This window comes from Scardinius erythrophthalmus (assembly GCF_964197995.2).
Source record: "Scardinius erythrophthalmus genome assembly, chromosome: 4".
NCBI lineage: Eukaryota > Metazoa > Chordata > Actinopteri > Cypriniformes > Leuciscidae > Scardinius > Scardinius erythrophthalmus.
Genome location: NC_138224.1, coordinates 11,367,243 through 11,390,275, shown reverse-complemented (window position 1 = coordinate 11,390,275; position 23,033 = coordinate 11,367,243). Strand labels below are relative to the sequence as shown.

Sequence of the window (23,033 nt, the reverse complement as noted above, 5' to 3'; positions counted from 1 at the left end):
AGCCTATGGTTTCAATAATAAACATACATTTACATAAAGCATCCATATTTATCCATGCCCACGTTGATTAGAGTATTACAAACTTGAAAAGTATTAATTTAAGGTATATTTAGAACAAATAAAAAATTTACTAAAAGAGTTAACTCATGACAATCATGCGATTAATCAATTAAAATTTTGAATCGATTGACAGCCATTTATTCTGTTTATACTGTGTATTCTATATACAGTACCCATCAAAAGTTTGCACACACCAATTGGAAAGTGTGTCCAAACTTACTGTACTATAATACACATAAATAATATTGCTACTGTATTATAATATACACATAAATAATATCGGCCGATATATCGGTATCTGGCTATTTTTTATCGGTATCGGCATCGGCGCCCAAAAATCCATATCGGTCGGGCTCTAATTTTGAGATTAGATATTTTGATCACACATAATGGAGCAGCTGTGAACTTCAATGCATTTTTCATCAAAAATGCACAATAAATGTAAATAAACACAAAACAGCTCAGTAATTAACCCACTGCCATTGTTGACCATCTAAACCAGGACAAATATTGCCCATAAGCTGGTAGTTAATGTGTTTCCTAATGAACTAAGTAAGACTACCACACAACTCTGCACACACACAGATACTTACTAAACAAACTGTAGCTCTGCATTCCTGTACCAAACATGTCAGTTTTTCTGATTGTGTAATCCATCCTGCTGGCTGTACCGGTTCTTCACCAAACCATTCATGCTCTTGAGCCATAAATTAAGAAATTGCATTTTATACAAACGCTTGCTTATCTTGCTCGAGTATAAAATGAAAGTGCTTTAGGAGCATATTTTTAATTCCTAAACTCCCTGGCCACTGAACCCCACAACGTTATTAAAAAAAGAAAAGAAAAAAAAGTTCTGCCACTTCTAAGCAACACTCAATCATTTTTTCCAGCTGATAACTTCAATAATTCTCCATCTAAATCAGCCATGCTATTCCAAACATTCACAAAAAAAAAAAAACAGCCACATAACCGTCACTGTGTGTGTACACAACCGCTTTTCCAGAAATCACTTTCTCTTGAGTAATCTGAAAAAAGCCCTTAAAAGCCACATGCATCGACCCTGCTGCCTGCTACCACAAATACAATCTCCTGCTTGTGATTATATGAGTATGATTGAATGAAATGCCCTTTAATACAGTAGTTTTAATTTCAGTTTTTGTTGTTCCTCTTGCAGTCCAGAGGCACATTGGAGGGCATAAAACCGAGACACACACAACAGAAAAGATACAGGCATATAGCCTGGAAAAGTTAATGCAATATGGACAGATAGACAGAGAACAAGGACACATTGGGTGATTGAAAATAGCAATGTGCTCTCTGGATGATGAAACTTGCCTGTCATCCTGAAAGAGTGTGTATGTGTCTGGCATGTGTCTTCAGGAGTCAGGAGAATGAATCCTGTTTGTCCGCGTCTGGTTTTGTGTGCACCAAATGTCCCCACCAGGACCTGAAATTTGCGGACATTTTTTTGTTTTAAAATTAATGTTAGGATCGGCCCAAGATCGCCTGAGCGTGGAGGTCTCGGCCCACAGCGTTGTGGCGAGAAAGCTAGCCGAACCAACGGACCAATGAACCAGACTGTATCGCAGTGTATGATGGGTAATTACATACATTGCATGAAAAGCCGCAGTGTTTGTTTTGCTCATGCCTCTCAGAATGAATCGTGGATTAACCTGCAGCAAAGATGAAGTGAAATGTCTAATTGAAATTTGGTCAAGCTAACACATTTCAGAACACCACCACATAAAAATACAGATGAATCATTGATTCTTGTTCAAAATGATAAATTAATATAATGACAGCTAGAAAGAAAGCCTCAAGCCTGCGGAGCTGTTGTCTATCTTTCGCTATGAGCGGAATTCTGTAACATAAATAGGTGCCGGACAGTTACTCGCACTTGACTTGTATTAATACATTTTGGTCCATTTAGAAATGTTGCATTTAGAAAATGGTCCATTTAGAAAGTGAACCGATCCAAAAAGAAATTGCGACATTGTAACATTTCTAATACCTGTTTTGGAACAAAGCCAATGATTTACAGGTGTGAAAATGTCCTTAAAGTCTTAATAAAAATGTTACAAAGCTGAAAGGTGCTTGAAGTTTAGGTTAGGTTGTAGAAAATAGGTCAGTATAAAAGCAATATAAAGTTTCTGCAGTAAGACAGAAGAGTTCTGGTCTGTCTACTGTTTACTAGATAAAATATTGCCTTCATTGCAGCAGCACACACAAATTCTATCTCTCAAAACACAGATGCCGGCATGTAAATGCTGTAATTGGCGTTGCATTCATAATGTAGCACGTTCACCTTTTAGAGGACTGTAAATCAGCAAACATCTTCCTAATACAGTTCGACGTCAACCATCCACTGTTTGTTTTTTACATGGGCACAAACACACTCTCAGTGAATGCTCATCGCTTGTTTTTAAAGGGCTTTGGAAAGGCTCTTCCGTAATGCCTCGGTGGATGCGCTCGTGGGTGGTTTTTGCTGGTCCAATTATGAACCACTTCAAAATCAGAATCATCGCTCTGAGTATGTTGAGCTGACTGATTAAGGTGTTTGAGGGTCAGCCTTTGCCTTCATTGAGGGGAACAAATGTCCCTAAAAGGATAGTAAAACCTGAAATCACCTCCATTGTGTTTATATACAATTAAAACTGATTATATATTACATATATAAATTGATTATATCTTTCTTACTCTGTGATAAAAACGATAGCATATGCTGCATAACAGTATTTGTTGACATTGATTTGTTTATAATTTTTCAACCCTTTCTAACTGATGCTCCCAAGACTATCACAAGTCATTCTTGCAATTTCAACAACTCCTCATTTATAATAGCCAGCCACATACATTAACTTGGTGACATTTAAATCAGCATAATTCCCAACGACACATTCAGTACATCATAAAAATCCAGATGTTTAAGCTTTCGAGTCATAAAAACACATGCACATGATCATTGTGCATAAGATGTCCATCCCGCTGTCACAAACTCTTTTCACAATTGCCCAAGGCCATCAGGTCATCCTTATTATTGAGCTCTGTTGTTTAGGAAGTTTGTGTGTTTTGGCATATTTACAATGGATTCTCTATTGTTGCATGACACCATAGATTTATAAATGATCACTCCTCATTTAATAGGAAATACTTGCCTTGCGTATAGTATATTGCAGTCAATAGAAAGTAAAAGTATTTTCCTGAAATAAAAATGTTCATGGTGCGCTGTCAGACCAGATCAGCCAAGTAGGAATAAGTTTAGTTGGGAATGGCGATGCGTGCCAGAAAGTGAGAACTGACCACAATACTTCTTATTAGTAGGATTTCCTGTATAAAGCCCCTTTGGCATTAAGTGGGTCATATAGTGGGTTAGCCATTGAGGATTTGTGAAGTATTAATGCCTGCAGCTGTGGTTATTGCAATTTATTCATTATGGAAATTACGGAGGCTTTTTAAACCCTTTGTAATGAGTGTAGTGGCATGAGGGTTTTGACTGCATGTTATACGGTTCAAGGACAAGAACTACAAATATGATGGCTAAAGTCCGTTCATGAGGGCTATGCTGAATAATTTGCCCCCTTAAAATGTTATCTAATCCCGTATAATCCAGAGTCCACCCAATCATCTGAAGAGGTGCAGTTTAGGGAAAAATAGGCCACAATATAGTGGGGGTAAGATTTCCAAAAGGATATTAAAACCTGAAATCACTTACATTATGAGGAGCAGCCAACGATCACCAGGAGGAATAAAAATACTAAATAACATCTCAAGTTAATCTCAAAAAGATTTGCATGATATAGATTTTTGTTTTAATTAGTTTTAATTATTTGTAAAATATAAATGTAAATATGTAAATATAAAATATTATATATATTGCCTTTGTATATATCAGCCACCCTACTATATATTGGCATTGACCATTAAAAACCCTACATCGGTCAACCTCTAATACTGATATAAATGCAAGTAATGATAGCAAATAAAATGCACTCAGAATTGCTGAATTAAAACTTACTTTTCTTTTAACTTCAAATTGGCAATAAATACTTTCAAATTGAATTTAGTATCCATCGATAAGGCAGTTTTGTGACTGATACTGCCATTTCTTTTTAATCAAGACAATTAGCTAGTGTCGGTAATTTCAAAATATCCACTGGTTATTTGACCTGCCCGATATGTCTTCTATCACTACTCAGCAGTTTTATGAATAAATTCAGTTCTGGGCAAATTGAATTGACCCTTATGTGATCTTTCTGACAGATTTCTATTGTATTTTTTTTTTGCTCCCAAAAACCCTCTTTAGCAGTAATAATCACTTTCTCTTTTTTTCCATCTCCATCCCCATCTCTCTGAAGACTGCTGAATCTGTCAGCCTTGGTAAAGTTATTGACTTTTACCCACAATTCTGTGCTATAGGGAGATTTTTCTGTTGAAAGACTCTGGGAGTCACACCTAATAAGGTGTGTGTGTGTGTGTGTGTGTGTGTGTGTGTGTGTGCGTGTGTTGGCCTGCGGCATTGGAGCCTTGGCTAATTAAACCCCAGTGTAATTTATTAATACAATGTGTTCTGGATGGAGCTGCCGGTTGTGTGTTTAAGTGAGTGCAATTAGGAAACCTATCAAGTTGAACAGATACGTTATCTCTGCAGTAAACTCCATAGCTGCAGGGAAAACAAGGAGAGAGGGATGGAGAAGGAGGGATAGATAATGCTTTAGGAAGCTTTAGCTTGTTTCATCGCCTCCGGGAAAACTTTTTGCCCCCTAAACTATTTAACACACTATATTTTAACACACTGAAATCCTTCTACTATTATTGTTACACTCTAAGAAAAATTCCATAAAATAGGGCCATATGTTAATATGAAGGAATTATCCATATCGATTATTTTCACAGGTGTTTTACCTTTATTTTCAATTATGCATTGCATTGGGGTTTTCTACAGATTTTTTTTCCGTACACTGTGATTTACAAAGATTAAATGGCTGTATGCTTGATTTTTTTCATCCAGAGAAAGTCTATGGGGACCAAAACAACATTTGGAACCTATTGACATTCATTGTATGGACGACAATGAAAAAAAAAAACTTTTTCAAAATTTAATTTCCTGTGTTCCCCAGTCAGTTATACAGGTTTGGAATGACATGAAGTTGAGTAAATCATTTTTGGCTGAACTATCCCTTTAATTAGAAAGGGGCGTCCATCCACATACTTCTGGCCATGCAGTAATTCATTTGTTTATTCATCCATCCATTCATTCATTTTGCTTCTCTTCCTCCATCTAAATGCTTGTTTTTGCTCTTTTAGCTGGCAAGCGAAGCAAAGTTTGCCGGCCGATAGGCTGGAATGTGGATCGCTGTGTTATTTTACACTCCCATCAGGGCCACGATCCCACCAGCGGACTCGCACACAAAGGCGGTCTTGTTGCGGTGGTGCCGAGTCGTACTTGGCTTCCTCTGTCTCTAATTGTCTCCCTCTCTTCCTTTTCAGTGGTCTCTCTCTCAGTCTTTTGTTAACATGCTAGCACACGCGCACTATCGCTCACAGTTTGCGTTAAGTGGTTACCATCTACCCTAGCATTACTTGAAGGGCACTCTGAAGCGAACGGTTCTTTAGTATTCATTCTTGTTATAAACTATTTGTATTCACGTCAAGGTTTTGTTTGTGCGAACTCGAGGCACACGGAGGTGCGAAGACAATCCCTTAAGTTTGTGTGAGTGTGCATGTTTGAGGTAATGGCTCGGGGGATCCTCTCTGTATTCTTAGCTTGTTGAAGGCACTGAAGTGGAGAGAATTATAGATTCGGCACAATGAGCAGTCAAATTTAATCAACATGCCTGCTGTTCTCTATGAGCCACTGGGAGAGATGACACAGCTCCACGCCACTGCCTGTATGTGTCTGTGTGAATACGTGCGTGCCATGAGTTTATTTCTGAGGAGCAGAATGCAAAGGTGCCAAACTTGTCGACATTTGTTAGTGTTTTAGGTATTCTGCCGTATTAGACCGTAGTAATTGGTGCTATTTACTCTTTGCTGCATAGATTGTTAGTTAATGTTGACCTGTTTTGGCACCTTTTTTTTCCCGTTGATGCCAAGGGCGCCCAAATAATATTAATCCCATTGCAAGGGACCCCGTCCTAAACATAATGGCAACTAATCCACCTTATTTTTAACATTAACAGCAGGCACAGCCGTTTTTACCTTGCATGTGCAAGGCTTCCAGTGTCAGCAGCTTCCACTTATTTTAGCTGTTCAAAAATGGTACATTATGCTGCTTGGTATTGCAAACTGGCATTTGTTATCATATTTTTTTAATTTATTATCAAAATCATAAACTTGCTGCTGTGTAGTGCAAATTGCTTTATTGTATACTTCAATTTATTAATGTAATGTGCTTCTCACAATTAATATTAAGTTTAAATTATTGCTTTAAACATAGTTAATAAATGACAGCCCTAAAAATAAGTCTTCTATTTTCTATTTGTGTTTTCAAATTGTTTTCCACTTAAATGTTTTGTGAACCGCGTAGTAGAGTTGTCAAAAAGTACCGACTTTGGTACCAGGCCGGTACTGAAATTTTTAAAATGTGACACTTTGAGCGGACTCGTAAACACCTCTGTTTGCCCATTGTACTCAAGCGCTCATCGGATATGTGTGTGAGTTTTTGACAACTCTACCCCGTAGCACCCCTGCCGTTCCTGGTTGCCGAAGTTGCTGCCATCTTGGAAACAATGTTAAATGGTGCATCCAGAGAATGTCTGATAAGGGGAGAACTTCAACTCTCAGTAAACTCCCGGCATCTGAACTGGTTGCAATTTCACTCTGGTTCCATATGAGGGCGCTCACAGGACGAGAGCAGAATGAAAGGAGGTCTATGGCGCTATACCCCTCAATCCACTTTTCTCAGGATATCATTTTTTGTCTAGTAATTTGAATGTTGTATTCGAAAGGAGATGCAAAGAAATTATACATTGCTGGATGTTAGACTTTTTAGAGTCACTTATTTGCTTTAAAAAGTCTTTTAAAATGTCAATGAGGTCATACACATCGTACGACCAGAGATACTGCTTTACGGCAATCCTTCAGTCACTTTGGTGCTTTCGCGCTCTGCACTTTCTTTTCTCTCGAGGCTTCGACAACACAGCTGACACAGGTAAAAAATAAAACTTGGGCGAAAAAAGTCCGTCTTAACATTCTGGTCCCGCTTCGGATGCCACGATGCCATCAAGCAGTATCTGGTCGTAATCAGTCCTTCACTGACCAATCAGCGTTCATTAGCAGAATGCTAGCATGTTATGGGCAACAACAACTCAACCTGTAAGAAATCGAAAGGACATAAGTACTCGTTCATTCAACTTTCGACCTATAACCCATGTTGAACTTGCAAAGCCTACAATCAAATCTGAGATTTCTCAAAGGTAATTGGGTGAAAGAGACAAAATTCTATAGACTCTCATTCATTTTGCACTCATGGGCGATCACCCCCAGTGGAACTCTGGTGGAACTACAACCAAAATTCGGTACAATAGGACTTAATAGGGAGTGGCCAGGCTCTCCGTAGACGGGCTCTGAGTCGTCTTAAGTCAGATATGTGACCTCGAACACATTCCAGTGGTTATTTCAAGTAGTAAGAGATTTCCAAATTGTCTAAAGTGCAGCATGAATGCCTAAATATCACTCTCTTTTTGGAGATTAATAAGGATGGGCTGATATATCAGGGCATTAATGAACTCTGTCCTTAACAAGAGTCGTTTAGATTACATTAGCATAACAGACTCTATCCTCACGACTCCATTGATCCTACGATCTTACAGCATGCACGTCACGCTCGTGCACACGCATGCCTCGCTTTGATCCCTGCCCGTGTAACAGCAGTTGATGTGTTGCTGACAAATTGCATCAAAATTGTTTTTGAAGAGATTTATGAAACTAAACTGCATTTGGGCATTCTGCGCTTGAACCTGGCTTATGAAAGCCTGGGCTACGTGTTTCACTCACTTTCATCTCCCATTCACCCCCTCTCTCTGTGGCTGACAGCTGTAGAATGGAGTGATTATCTGCAGCACCAGTGATTGAGTGCAAAAAAGCAGGAGCGCGAGAGGGAAAGACAGCAAGATTGAGAGATTGTGATAGAGATGTTTCAGGAACGCTAATGAGGAAGAGGGTAAATTTGGAAGCTTCATAAAGGCACAAATACACGCTGTCTGTCTACATTCTGTTTTCAGAGAGCTCTTTCTCTGTTTGTTTGTCCCCTTCGTCCTCCTGGCGACCATCAGAGCCCTGAACTAGTTCATTTCCAGCCAGAGTAATTACCTTAACCTTTGCACTCGTCTCTCACTTGATTGGGACCAGCTGGGTAGTCAACACACTCTCCTTCACTCTCTCTTCTACACACACACACACACACACACACACACACACACACACACACACACACACACACACACACACACACACACACACACACACACACACACACACGTTAGACAAGGGCATTCTTGCAATTAACCTCAATCTGTAAGTGCCTCACTACAGATTTGCTCAATCGTAAACACTTTAATTGTCTGTCCTGCATCTATGTCCCTTCATTTTTCACCCTAGCACGTTATAGGGATATGAGATGCATATTTAAACTCTTATATTTATAAAGACATGTCGTTTTAATTGAATGACTTGGTTTCTTTCGTAGAGCAAAAAAGGAGAAATGTTGTGGAATGTACTTGTCGAGACGTTCTTAAAATATGAAGACACACTTATTCTCTGACTTTTCAGACACAAAAGAAGCCTTAACATAGTGTAGAAACTGTTCTATAACTACTGTATATTAAATGCATCATTGTATATCTTAATCATTGAATACGTAGTATAAAATGGCTCTGTATATTTAAAAAAAAGTTTATGATGTTATCATTTATTGATTGTCTAATCGTTTATATAAACACAATCTTAAAAAAATAAAATAAATATGTATATAATGTAATATAAATATAATAAAATATAATTTAAAATAAATATAATAAAATTCTATAATAGAAATGTAATAAAATAATGAAAAATAGCCAAGTTTTCTTTTTATTATTATTTCATGTTAGGATGTTGATAAATACAAAGGACGGTATTTATCATGGTTATGATATGGTTATAAACTAAATTAAAGTGAATGGGGATCTCAGCTGCTGATCTCCAAAATAATGAAATCACCATAAATGTTTCAGAAAAATCTTCTTCGATTCCAAGTTTTCTTCTTCGATTCCAAGTTTTCTGAAGTCATATGATAGATTTCTCTGAAGAGCAAATAAAAATGCTAATTATTTGTTTAATTTAAATTGATGCATTGGCAAAATTCCGGTCATTGACAAAGTAAAGGAATGTATTTTGAACTCACATTTGAATATATTTTTTCGCCGTCGTCTGATATGTTTGTCTAAGATGATATGTTGGACCCTTTTGAACTTTAATTGTGACACCGTTCAGTCGTTTACTTCACAGAGACGTGCCAATGAAGGCCACGTAAGTCCACTTTGAATGTGCCGTTTGGGACAGAGCCAAAGTGAGAGGCAGGTCTTCCAGGAGACTGGGATAGTTTAAATCTCTCCCTTTTACATATTCAAAGAGCTCTTTCAATAATGGCCCGCTTTTACCTGTGTGTGTCCATCCACTCGTTTTCCCTCTGATCCCAGCCTTAATTAGTCTGCCGGTCTCACCCGTCAATCATTCCGATCCGTCCGTGGAGACAGTCATTGAAAAGCAAAGGCAGAGGCGGCCATGACAGGAGGGCAGAACTGGTATCCTACTCTGCATTAATAAACAGTAGGTTTTAAAGGTGAAGTGTGTGATTTATATGCCACTAGCATAGGCAAACAGAATCCCTGAAATCAAACCAAGTAGGTCTACAATACCTGGAGAAATCTATACATTAGCATTGGTGAGTATGTGCACTTTTAAGAGCCCTCCAAAAACATCAGGCAAAACATCTACTAGAGTATAGTATAGGGCTACATGATAGAGTATTCCATAAAAATAATTCAAACAATTCAAACACTGTAAAATTGCAGTACTGATATATATGTCTTAATGTCAAATGTTAAACCATCAAGCTTTTATTTGGTGGTATTTGGACAAAAATATACAGTGTGAGCTGCTGATTTCAGAGGTATTATGTTCATTTGTGTTCATCACAAGCAGCTCATGATACAGTGTTTCAGTGTCAGTGAAACTGACAGCGCATATATTTATTTAATTAAATCACAGTCTTTGACTATCGCATTAAGCCATATTGCAAAATCGCTTTTTTATTCCAATATATTGTACAGGCCTACTATAGTAAATTGTCATTTTATTTGCTTGCTTTTTGCTAGCAGAACAATGCAGTATCATCCATCTACCAGTAGGGGCTGATTTAATCGTATTAACCAACCAAACCTTGACCTTAAGTTTCAGAAATCTTTCGCAAACAAACCCTGACCTGCCATTGGTTAGACAAACAGCTCTGCACCAAACTAACTCCATTGGTTGGGCTGATGTTGCTTTGTTGGATTGGTTTTAGTCCTCAAACAAACAGCAATGTTTTGAAAGTGCCGCAGAGCGAGCAGATGTCTCTACATATTAAGCTTGGATAGGAGAAAATATTTGATCACATCACTTTTAAGACACAGTTTAATGAGGAAATATTGTAAATGATGCATGAGTTAGCTGATCTGGACTTGAGAGTCAGGAAACAAGGTGCTACGGTATGAAGGGTCAAAGAACATTTGTATGTGAGAGGGGAAGTCTGCGAAGAAGTTTTAGAAAAGATATGGGGTTTACTATTAACTTGGCTGAGAAGTTTCACTGTACTACTCAGCGATAAGGGTAGTGCTGGTTCAGCACTTGTCTGCTTGTGTACTGAGCTGCCCGTCATGTTGTTTCTTAATGCAGAGAGAAGGAATAATGCACTGGTGCTGCTTATGCGAACCGCAATACACACTCCCACTCATAACATGAGCATCAAACACAGGCCTCCTTCCCCCCCTGTTCATACTTCTGCTGCATTACAAGTTAATTTACGTTAAGCTCAGGTTGAGATACCTAGAGTAATTTAGAGGAAATGTGTTTGGTTTGGCTCCGGATCAGCCATCTGAGCCATGCCCTCAGTTGTAATTCTGAGGAACGCAGTGATACAGACACACACAAACACACTTCCTACTCATTCTTGTGTTGACAGAGTGTTTTGAAGGGCGAGTGGTAGTCACATGACTAGGTCTCAGTGGAGCCACAAGCGGGCAGGATGTTTTGGAAATATGTGCTTGTTTGTGTGTGAGGATAGATAAAACTAGATTTTCTGAAGAATGGGAGTGTGTTTAGAGAACTTGTGGAAAAGTTTAAAATTAAAGGGATAGTTCACCCATAAATAAAACTTCTGTAATCATGTATTCATGTCATTCCAAACATCTTCACTCTTAAACATACAGGTTTCAAAAGGGTTTTTTCACATCGACGTCATAGACGAACAATTTTGAGGTCCCAGAAAGAACCTTTCAGTTAAAACTTTTTGTTGCACTATAAAGAACCTTTTGTGCAATGGAAAGGTTCCTTGGAAGTTATTCAGGAAAGCATTGATTCCAATAAAGAACCTTCATTTCTGTGGAACTCGAGAAGACATTTTTAAAAATGTGTCATTGGTTTCTCTTTTTTTCCATACAGTGAACCAAAATTGCATCCCACTGACATTCAGTGTCATTTTTTATAATTTATAATTTTCTCCTTAGAAGGTTTTTAAACTTTAATACTTGAGCCTGAGAATGAGCTAACAAAAGGTAAGCTTGCCTTACTTGTGACTGATGTTTGTGTGTTAACATGCAAATCAAGGAGTGTGTCATGAGGCACACTGCATTCTTTTGTAATCACATGGCTTGCTTAGTCAGAGCCGTGTGGCACACTCAGCACAATTATCAAGGCTGTACTGAGAGACTGACATTATTGTTTCTGTTAATAATTTGACCTTGTGTATGGGATCATCAGTACAGATAATTATAATGAAACTTGTCAGTTTGCCAAAACTCCCGTCACATTCCCGTCTAAAGTCGTACAGTCCAGACAATTTGCCCATGCACTCTGAATCAGCAGCAAAGACCGCCTCCCATTAACAGTTAACACCAGACGGTCACACACACATACACATGAGCACAATTTAACACACTCCCCCCACAGTAACGTCTAATCTCATTGCAAGCCCTGTGCACGCCTGAGCTCTGACAGACACTAAGTAAAGAGAAAAAGCCAGTCACTGCTGCCCTGCCTCATATTGTGTCTCTGGAGCCCCGTCATTAAAGCCAATAAGAGCTGTAATATCCACTAAACTCTTAGCATGAATTCTTTATGAGCTCTGGGCGTAGGATCGTGGTGTCTGAGAGACTCCTTCTATTTGCACTTTTTGCTGTGAAAGTATGTGCTCTGGCAATCTAAACATCATAGTCAGTTTTATGTTGAAGTTCACTCAAGAGGATTGTCACCATGTTTAGGCAAATAAAATTGAGTTCATGTGGAACTCATGGCGGTATTAGTAATGGAATATGGGGAATATTTTGTTTCCTCAACTACTTTCACAACCTGAAACTCATAAACAGCTAAACTTAGCTCAGGAATGTTCAGACAAGGAACAACTGTGATTACATCTTCCTGTCTAACACAATAACTTTGCATGCCATGCTGCTGGTTATCATAGGGGTTGTTTACAGGAAGGAGGACTGGATTGTTTGGCCCACCTGCTGAGGGTGTACCCATAATTCATTGAGCTTCCTTCTGTTATCCTGGAATCAGGCCGCCTTGTGATTCTTTGATGAGCATTTGACTTCCGCCCCAGTGTTTTTTAGGACCTGATGAAATGGTAGGGGGACGGATGAAAAGGAGAATGAAAGGAGATCAGGGGTGGAAGACAAGCCTCTTTAGAAATGCTTCGCTTGTATCGCTGTGTCAAATCACGCAGCCATCTGCAACCCTTCTGAGGGAAGAGTTGAGAGGCCAGATCGATTTTTCTTTGAACTTAGTCTTTGTTGGTACCACGTCTGACTAGTGCTTACTTCACTATATTCTAATGATGCATACCAATGCAATTCTCCAGCTTCCAAAAATATGTCAGTTTTCAAGTGCGTTTTTTAGTCTCCTATGATGAGCTTGTTTTGTTTATTTCTGAATTAAAATGTGTGTGTGTGTGTGTGTGTGTGTGTATACATATATCTATACATATACACATAAATACATTTTAATTAAGAAATAAAAACAAGCTCATCATAGGAGAGGTGTATTCAGGTTATTGTAGGTATAAATTGGATGTATGTTTGAATAAATTAATAAATCCAGACACTCTAGGTTTGGTGACAACTAAATGTGATATATATCTTGTTTTTCTTTATCTCTCTTCAAGAGATGGCGTGGAGGGCCCTAGCAGTGCTGTCCCTGCTGCTGTGTTTTGGCTCATCTTGCTGTGATGTTCCTCAAGACCATTTCTTGTCTTCAACTGTCATCAACAATGTCGTTCAGGACCCTCAAACTGGACGAATCTACCTTGGTGCCATAAATGGGATCTATCAGCTGAACTCTACACTACAGCTGGAGAGCAGTGCTGTAACTGGCCCTAAGAATGACAACCCACAGTGCACTCCACCGATCACTGCACAGTGCACTGACGCAAAGGAAACAAACAACATCAACAAACTCCTGCTGGTTAACTCCGCCAATGGCACCCTAGTCGTTTGCGGAAGCCTTTTCAGGGGCATCTGCTCTTTGGTAAAGCTTCACAGCGTGGACAAACCGGAGTACTACAGTGACACCAAAGGCGAGAAGACATACGTGGCCAGCAGCGAGGAGTCTGTTGCAGTGGTGGGGGTCATTTCTTATTATATAGATGCTAATTCTAATAAAAACCTCAGCGTATTTCTAGTAGGGAAGGGCTATGGTGGCTCGGATAGCTCAAAACTCATCAGCACTCGGTTGCTGCATGAGCATTTGGAAATGGATATTTTCGAGAACATGGTTGAAGCTTCCACTGTGCAAGCTAGCCCTTTTGTCCAGCGCTACCTCCACGACTTTCGCCATGCATTCAAGGATAACGGTTACATCTACTTCCTGTTCTCACGCACTTCGGGAACCAGTGACAGCAGGAAGATCACGTTTGTAGCACGCCTGTGCGAAAATGACCATCATTATTATTCTTACACCGAACTTCAGCTCAACTGCACCGTCAGTGTTGAACAACAGGAGAACACATACAACAAGGTCCAAGCGTCATATCTGGCCAAACCTGGTGAAGTTTTGGCTAGGAATATCACCTCTTCGAATCTCAACGATAAGGTTCTATTTGTGGTGTTCAGTGCGGATGAGGACGGCGGTCGATCAGCCTTGTGCATGTACCCACTCAACAGCATTAACTCTAGGCTTGAGGAGGTGATTGAATCCTGCTACATAGGAGAAGTTGTGGAGGACGAGAAACCAAAGACCGTTTATTCACCCTACATATCCAAGACAGAGGCCATCTGCAGAACCAAAAGAGATGTGAGTTGTTGTATTTCTTCAACTCTGCTTCCGTGTTGTCGTTTACAACCTTTTTGAATGTGCTGTGTATTTTTGCCCAACAGAAGAATATGGTGAAGGAATATAAATGTGGTGCAGAGTTCCTGCCATCTCCACTAGCTAGTAAACCTGAGTACGCTCTGTCTGTCAAACCCATCTACACCCGAAATGACATGCTGACAGCTGTAGCTGTAGCGGTGGAGAATGAGCACACAGTGGCATTCTTGGGAACCGGTGGAGCAGATGTCTTACAGGTGAGTCCCATTCCAGGGTCTGGTTTCTATTCTCTTTGAATTTCACTTAAGCCCTTGAGGTTGGACTGCTGTGGTGTTCTGGCTTCGTGGTTCACGATATGGGCTGGTAACCCAAAGATTGTTGGTTCAAACCCAAGGATGGATGATTTATGAGCTACAACCACTTGAGCAATGCACTTATCCCCAGGACTTGCTCTAGCTGTACTACCCCTGTAATAAAGTTTACTTGAAAGTCGCTTTGTATAAAAGCATTTTCAAAATGAATTAAATAATTCATTAACTTTTTGCTTGCAGGTGCATCTTGACCCCAGCCGCACTGACTTTTATCACAGGATTCAAGGGGAACGCGCAGATGGTGGGGTGAACAAAAACCTCTTTTTTGATTCAACTTCGGATCACTTGTACATCACCACTGGCAGAAAGGTTTGTCCATGTACACATTTACAATGCTAGATCACATTGAGTCAGCAGTCATCATCCACTGGTTAAAATCTGTTTGAATAAGGTTAGTTTGCCAACCTTAAAGAAAGGGTTTTTGAATGGAAAGATAGAAAATACTGTATTAACTGTGAATTTCTTGTGGGCAAACACCAATAGTTTCAGTTGGAATCCGCTCTATTGGGAGTTTCTCTTAAGGGTGAAAAAGTTCCCCATGTATTTTTATTTATCCTTTATTTTACCAGGAGAGTCCCATTGAGATATAAAATATCTTCTTCCAGGGAGTCCTGGCCAAAATGGCAGCACAAAAAGTTTCACATAAACAACATACAATCTTGTTGTATGACAGAATCTTACATAAAATTTTATCCAGCACTCATAAAATAACAACAAAAGCTACTTAACAAAACATGCACATGTTTCATTTAAATTGGTCAGTAAGAGATGCAGAGATGTAGATTTCACTTTTGTTCAAGTTGGTCATGCAAATTTGCCGCGTTGACCAACAGAAAGCTGCTCGGTTTGAAAGTGGCTTCTGCGTGAGCAGTGCTTCATTTTTTGGTAAAATATTGACAATGCACTTTTTTTGTCCATTGTGAGCACAGCTTAACATTCTTAATGGAGAAGCAGAACCTTCAATTACAGATGCATCAGCTATTAAGCATCTTAAACTAAATAAATAAACAAACAAATTTGCCTTTTAAATGTTGTCTTGCTTCTCTTTTGTGTAGATCTCCAAAGTGCCAGTGCAGACCTGTGAGCAGAAGAAAGACTGTCACTCATGTGTGTCCCAACGGGACCCATATTGTGGCTGGTGTGTGTTGGAGGGCAGGTAAGTCTGTTAGATCATTTCATGATGGTCATTTCATTAGCAAAAGCACAACAACATTTGGGCATTCTTGTCCAGTAAAAGACAGGACAAGTAATAACACTGCCACACTACAACAGAGTTTGATATTTCTACTGCCAAATAAAATATAAATTGCTCCTTTGGGTCATGTGACTTCCATCTATTTTAACCTCTAAAATATGGCGTAATCCAAGTCTTGGAGTTGTCTGTTAAATTTTAGCTAGTGCTGTTACATACCTGTGTTCAGCCCAGTTAAAGCAAATGCAGTGTGGCTCATTACCCATGTTTGTCTGCTTTTCTCCTGCAGTTGTACAAGGAAGAAGGATTGTCGCAAGGGAGATGGAGAGAATGCCTGGTTGTGGAGTCCAAAACAAACATGTGTAACCATTAAGTCCTTTGAGCCCCCCAACATCAGCTGCAAGAAAACGCAAAGGACACCGGTACTGAAGCATAACACGTACACGCTGTGATACAGTCTGCCGTTATTTTAAACCCTAACCTCTTAAGGATCGACTCAGGATTGATATTTACTGGCTGTAACAGATCCAGTCTGTGAATCTAATCTTTTTTCATGAGCTGATGTGATAAAGTTAGTAAACAAGGCACCTGAAACTATTCATACCACATGAACGCACAGAGCACTCTTCATGCATTTCTAATATGTCTTAGAAGAAACTCAAATGGTCATGGTTGATCGATGAGGCTTCCTGTATTCTGTATTCTGTAATTAACTTCCTGGATCAGTTGTAATGAATAATGACAGTATACTCCTGATTTGCTGAAATCAATATTATTTCATCTTTCTTTTTCACATTGCATATTGTTGGATTCCCACAGTCATGCAAAACCTTAAAATGACAGAAAATTTTAAAATTGTGATTTTCAGAAGTTATGGAAATCAATAAAATCGTATTAAGTGATTGAAAAAAAATCATTATAAATGTATAATGTTTATAATAATATCCCTTTTATATCAAGTCAAGTCAAGTTTGTTTATATAGCGCTTTTCACAACACAGGTTGTATCAAAGCAGCTTCACAGTAATAAATTAGAACAATACATCAATGTTTGTTTCTAGTGGAACGTCTACGTTTGGTAATGCTTATATGTATTATTATTATTATTATTAATAAATTAAATGTTTTATTTATTATACTTAAATTATTATTATTACCTTTTTATTTTAAGTATTTATATTTAGCCCTAAATATTTTATATTTACAAACTTTCATCCAGTAAGCACAAACAACTAGAAAACACAAATTCAGATGTTCAAAATGTTTGAGAACTTGTATATTTAACATATTTGTATATATTTTATTATATGTTTACTCTTAAATCCATGTTTTCTGGTTGAAACTTGCAGGTGAAGATTAACATCCCCTCCCTCCCCAGTATCAAGAGTCCTGACAGACTTATGTGTAAGTTTGATGAGCACAGAAGTGACGCTACTATGGAAGGCACACAGGTCATTTGTGATCTCCCGACCTCTGAGTTAATCCCGCCCACACCTGAGACACAAGGTGAGAACTACATGTTTGCCTTTAACTTTAATAATCACCTACTGTGAAGCCTTCCTCTTACTGCCTCCTTTACTCCCTGAACAAACAGATGGTGTTTGTCGAGCAGAATGCCTAAAAATGCCGTCAGGCACGAATCGTTTTTCATTTCTTCATGTTTGTAATTTGCTAGTTCTGTGATTTTTAATTTGGAGACTGATCAGATAAAAAAAAAAATCACACTGAAGCTTAATCTATTACTTGTTGATTCTAGAGTTAAATAAGCTTTTATCAAGGCATGCTTTTCTTGGGAATCGAACCCATGACCTTGGCGTTGCTAGCACCCGTTGAGCTCTAAAAGTTCAGAATTGGTCTTATGAATTACTCATACCTAATAGCCCATTTGATTCCCATTTCCCATATGCTTGTGTGTAGATTATGTGGCAGTGCCAGTGAAAATCACAGTGAATGACGACATTGAAGTGGCATCCAGTGCATTTGAGTTCTACAACTGTGCAGCCGTGGTGAAAAGATCGGAGAATACTCCGTGAGTATCAGGCAGCTTTTTAAAAATGTTGATTCCATTCAGAATTTCTTTCTGATCGGTCGGTTGTGTGTTCTGCAGGTGCATCGCATGTGTGACCAGTAAGTGGGGCTGCCAGTGGAACATTCATGATCACACATGCAGTGATAGTGTTGAGTCTGTCGAGGGAGATCTTATCATCAAACACACTGAGGTGAGTCATGTTAGGATGATAGTTAATGAATGCATGCGTATAAATTAATATGCCTGTTTGTGCAGTAATATATGGTGAGCGATTATCTTCTGGTGACAAAACATGACTAATAATAGTTTTATTTGATTATCTTCCTTTGTTTTTTTTGCAGTATGACAAGTGTCCTCAGTTTGAGATCCCTGAACCTCTGCTTATTCCTGTTGGCATCAAAACTCCCATCCAATTTCAGGGCAAAAATCTAGAAAAATATTCGGTAAAGTACATGCATTGCTACAGTAGATGTTCTTGAAGAAAATACGTTTTACCAATAAGCCTTTTGTTTAACGATAATGACCTGGTGGCTGTGCATTATCCCACTGTTTAAACGGATGCTTTCTAAATACTGTTAATAAATGAAAATGATTTAAATTATTTTGATGTTTCGTTCAAAAGTTTGGGGTCAGTTTCTTCTGCTCTCCAAGGCTGCATTTTTGATTAAACAACAGTAAAATTGTGAAATATTATTACAGTGTAAAATAACTTTTTTTTATTTTAGTTTTTATTTGATGAATTTTTTTCCTGTGTTGGCAAAGCTTATGTTATTAATGTTGAAAACAATTGTGCTACTTATTATTTTTGGAAACCGTGCTACATTTTTTTTTCAGGATTCTTTGCTGAATAGAAAGTTATTTGAAATAGATCTCTCACTTTTTTCATTTCTTGCTGAATAAAAGAATTAATTTCTTTTAACAAATCATACTGAGCCCAAACTTTTAAACAATAATGCATATACATATGAAATGATATAAGAGACATGAATCTATGCCCAACTATGTAGCTTTCTAGTGACTAGTGATGCGCTGATCAGCTCTAACGTCATCCGAATCGGCGGTTAAAAAAAGAAATCATCAGCCCAAGAAAAGTCTTGGGCTTTATAGGCATTATTAGTTTATTGTCATATATATACAGCACTTCACAGCCGTTACATATCACATACCCAGCACTTGATTCGTCCCGGATAACTACTTAACTTAAAACGCTCCCGCACTTTTTAATTCTCCTTTTTGAAATTTCTCTCGGATCTGTTTTGCCTCCATTGCTGTTTAAACAAGTGGACCCCGCAAGTACGTAGCTTAATGAAGTCTGAAAATTAGTGCCTGACGAAAAATTTGGCTTTAAAAGGATACTCCACTTTAAAAAGAAAATTCTGTCATCATATACTCACCCTCATGTTGTTTCAAACCTGTATGAATTTCTTTCTTCTGCTGAACAGAAAGGAAGATATTTAGAAGAATATCACTAACCAGACAGTTTCTGGTCCCATTGACTTCCATAGTATATATTTTTTCCTACTAAAATTGTCTGGTTACTGATATTCTTCTAAATATCTTCCTTTCTGTTCAGCAGAAGAAAGAAATTCATACAGGTTTGAAACAACATGAGGGTGATGACATGATATGATGACAGAATTTTCATTTTTAAGTGGGGTATCCCTTTAAATACATTAATATATCCATCATTAATGATTTATCTCATCCACCTGCGACCCACCCGCAATTAGTCAGAATGTTATTTTTTACTACTTGGCCCGCCCGACCCTCATATTATCCACAGTGTCCGCGGATATAATCGCGTTCCGCGCATTACTACCAAGGACAAAAGTCAAAAAATATAGTTTAGACTATTTTTATTTTATCACAGAACATTATGAATGTTTTTTATAGTAAAATACCTTCTTAAAGAGTCTGCATAAACAGCATTACATTTTCTCCATCTCTCTCAGGGCAAAACCTTTCAGATTGGCACTGAGCTCATGAAACAGGTGGGCGAGGTGACTGTGGTGTCTGAGGGGTCAAAGTACAGATTTGAGGGATATGAGGTCAGTACTCTCCACTCGTATTCCTCCTCCTATTATGTCTCCCTCACTTCCTCCCTTCTCCTCTGTTCACACATTGATTTGTTTCTGAAGTTTGAGCACCAGCCAATATGGCATTTACGGCTATTGAGCTGCATGTGTGTGTAAGACTCAGTCCTATGTGGGCGTAGCAAACACATGGTGATCAGGTTCTCAAAAACATCAGGGGAGAATTTGCTGCGGCACTCAGTTGTTCCAGATACGGTGATGTGTTTGTCTGTATCTGTTTGCATGTTTAATGATAACGTTCTGCTGTTTTTATGCCAGTTTGCGTATGACAAAGAGCCAGAGGTGAATGTGACGTTCTACATAAAGGATAAAGACACAGAGAGGATGATTGACAGCACCCTCAGAGGTATATTTAAATGAATTTGGTTCATAATAGTTGTTAAAGGCAGGAAAACTTCTCTGAAACTGCATTCATCCAGTAAACAAGTGGATCTTCAATATCTGGAAAGGTTGTATAAACACATTAGGGCCGGATTAAGAATTCAGAGGCCCCTGGGCACAATGTCTTGTCGAAGGACATTTTAATTAGGCATTAACAGTTTTACTGACTTAAAAGGAACTTTGTTGTACTATGCTGGAGTAAAGTTCATAAATGATCGTTCTTTCCCATAGGATTTTGTAAAACTCCCCCATAAGAAAATGTTGTACATTTTAAGGTTAAATGCATCAATCTGGTGCACTTTGAGAGCTCAAAATTAAGAGCTAACAAAGAAAAAGCATTGGCTTGTACCTGGACATTAAAGAGGGCTCAAACATCTTTTTAGTTATGATACAGAGTCTCAGTCTACATTATATTATCACTGGTGTTTTAGGATGCCAAACAATTATTATAATAATAGAATAATGATTTATATAGTTATTCCTATGACGTAAAATCCATATAGCCTATAAAAGTACTGTATAAATGAAAATGAATATTTCAAAAGTATATTTTACATTACACTATAGTTTAGGAAAATGACAATACTTTTGTCCTAATTTCTTCACTTGCAAGAAATAAACCCTTGAGCTTTTATTTTGGAGAAAGCACCAGATCACCATGCTGGTCGCGTGAGCAAAGTGCGCACTTTACTTTAAATCACGCAGCACAAACGGAATGCCTATATAGGCTACTTAATTAAAATCTTGTGCTGTTTTATAAAGGTACAAAGCCATATCACGGTTTCGATTTTAGTTCGTTGGCAAAAATATAACGCTAGAGACCTTTATGTTAGGCTATACATTTTACATATCATATGTGTTGGGAAAAAGGAGAAGAGCGGTTCGGCAAAAGGCGGATTCGAACTCGGGTCGAACGCTAAAAGTCGAACGCTAACGTCAAAAGTTACTTTCAAGCATGCCCTACGACTTATGCCACTGTAGATATTTAATGGCGGGCGTCTTTTTGCCAAAAAGACAGGCACTTAGTGCAAATATATGCTCCGTTATCAGAAATGTAAAAAAAGAAGGATTTTTTTCTTCCACTCGCTTTGGCTCCATAATGCCCATTGGATAATCTGGCCCTGGGTGGCCACCTATTGGCTGGTGCCCCAGGGCATTCGCCCAATCCCGTCTATGGATAATCCGGCCCTGAAACACATCTGATGAATGACTTAAAATAAGCAGATTAACATAAATTATCATTTACATCTTGGAAACTGATTTCATGAATCTTGTTTTTATATCTAGGGATGTTTTAGACAAGTTTAGCAGATGAGCACTTAATTTATGGGTGAACTAATTTAAAGTGTCCCTGTTAAATTTTAAAGGTTTCTAATTTTGTTTTGAAGGTCTTTACATGCATCCAAGATAAAAAAACTATTATTTTCTTATAATTTACATTGCAGCATCGCCTCTTTTCTCACAGTGCCTGAAATGGTTCAATAAAGGATCTGGTCTCTCTAAACCCCTCCTTTCTGAGAGCCTACTCTGCTCTGATTGGTCTGATGGCCCAGTCTGTTGTGATTGGTCTACCGCTTACCGCGTGTTGGTAATGAAACGGCCTTTACCGTATCTGAATTTCAGCTCCATAGGCTTCCAGAGACTTGTATACACAGTGATACAAACACAGTGATACAAACAGTAACGATGGCGTCAGTTTAACGATTTCAAATCGATCCCGAGTCCTCATCCTTTGGAAGTGCATGGAAAGTGGATTTGCTTTCTTAGTGCACAACATTTATTGTGCGCTTTGCTCTTTGAAACTTTTGCAGCCCTTTTACATTCACAAACAGCTATATAACACACTACAGTACATGACAGTTAATGTCCGAAAAAGCATAATAGGTGCGCTTTAAAAGTATAAGTAGCTTGTAGCAAGCACATGTACGTCATCCATCTCGATTTGATGTGCATTTTTTAGCTGAAAGATGGCATTTTCAGTCCTCATCTGCTTAACATGTCTGCACATGAACTATCCCTTTAAGCTACAGTCAAACTTTATAAAAATGTAGTAAGCTATGCTACAATGTATTAATCAAATGTAGCTAACTACAGTATATCGAAGCCAATATTTTTGAATACATATATGTCTGTCAGCCTACCTATTCTGAGCATTATTTATCAGTCATAAAAACAGTGAGAACCTCAAGTGGACAATTTGGTGACAGCATCAAACTTGAATACAAATTTTTGTGCTAAATGTGACTAATAAATCACTACATACAACAATAAACTGCTTAATTTGCATAACTCATAATTTCTGAAAGCATACTGGTAAACAGCAGTGTTTAATGAAATGTTTATTCCTCTACAAAACAAAAAGACCAA

The 23,033-nt window shown here is 38.3% G+C and overlaps 1 protein-coding gene across 3 annotated transcripts in view; it reads left to right on the top strand.

Annotated features, from left to right (window-relative positions):
- plxnb2a.1 (plexin b2a, tandem duplicate 1) overlaps positions 1 to 23,033 on the top strand; it is a 108,487-nt gene that overhangs the window by 70,954 nt on the left and 14,500 nt on the right. For 2 of the 3 annotated variants that reach the window (XM_081364486.1, XM_081364487.1), the window contains 11 exons: positions 13,460 to 14,586; positions 14,670 to 14,858; positions 15,153 to 15,281; positions 16,028 to 16,128; positions 16,454 to 16,586; positions 17,513 to 17,669; positions 18,081 to 18,192; positions 18,271 to 18,382; positions 18,534 to 18,635; positions 20,145 to 20,240; positions 20,544 to 20,631. In XM_081364486.1, coding sequence (XP_081220612.1) covers positions 13,462 to 14,586; positions 14,670 to 14,858; positions 15,153 to 15,281; positions 16,028 to 16,128; positions 16,454 to 16,586; positions 17,513 to 17,669; positions 18,081 to 18,192; positions 18,271 to 18,382; positions 18,534 to 18,635; positions 20,145 to 20,240; positions 20,544 to 20,631 — 2,344 coding nt within the window. In that variant the 5' untranslated portion in view covers positions 13,460 to 13,461. Of the gene's footprint in view, positions 1 to 1,653; positions 1,660 to 13,459; positions 14,587 to 14,669; positions 14,859 to 15,152; positions 15,282 to 16,027; positions 16,129 to 16,453; positions 16,587 to 17,512; positions 17,670 to 18,080; positions 18,193 to 18,270; positions 18,383 to 18,533; positions 18,636 to 20,144; positions 20,241 to 20,543; positions 20,632 to 23,033 lie in introns of those variants that run through there. The other variant, XM_081364485.1, reaches the window with a different exon arrangement.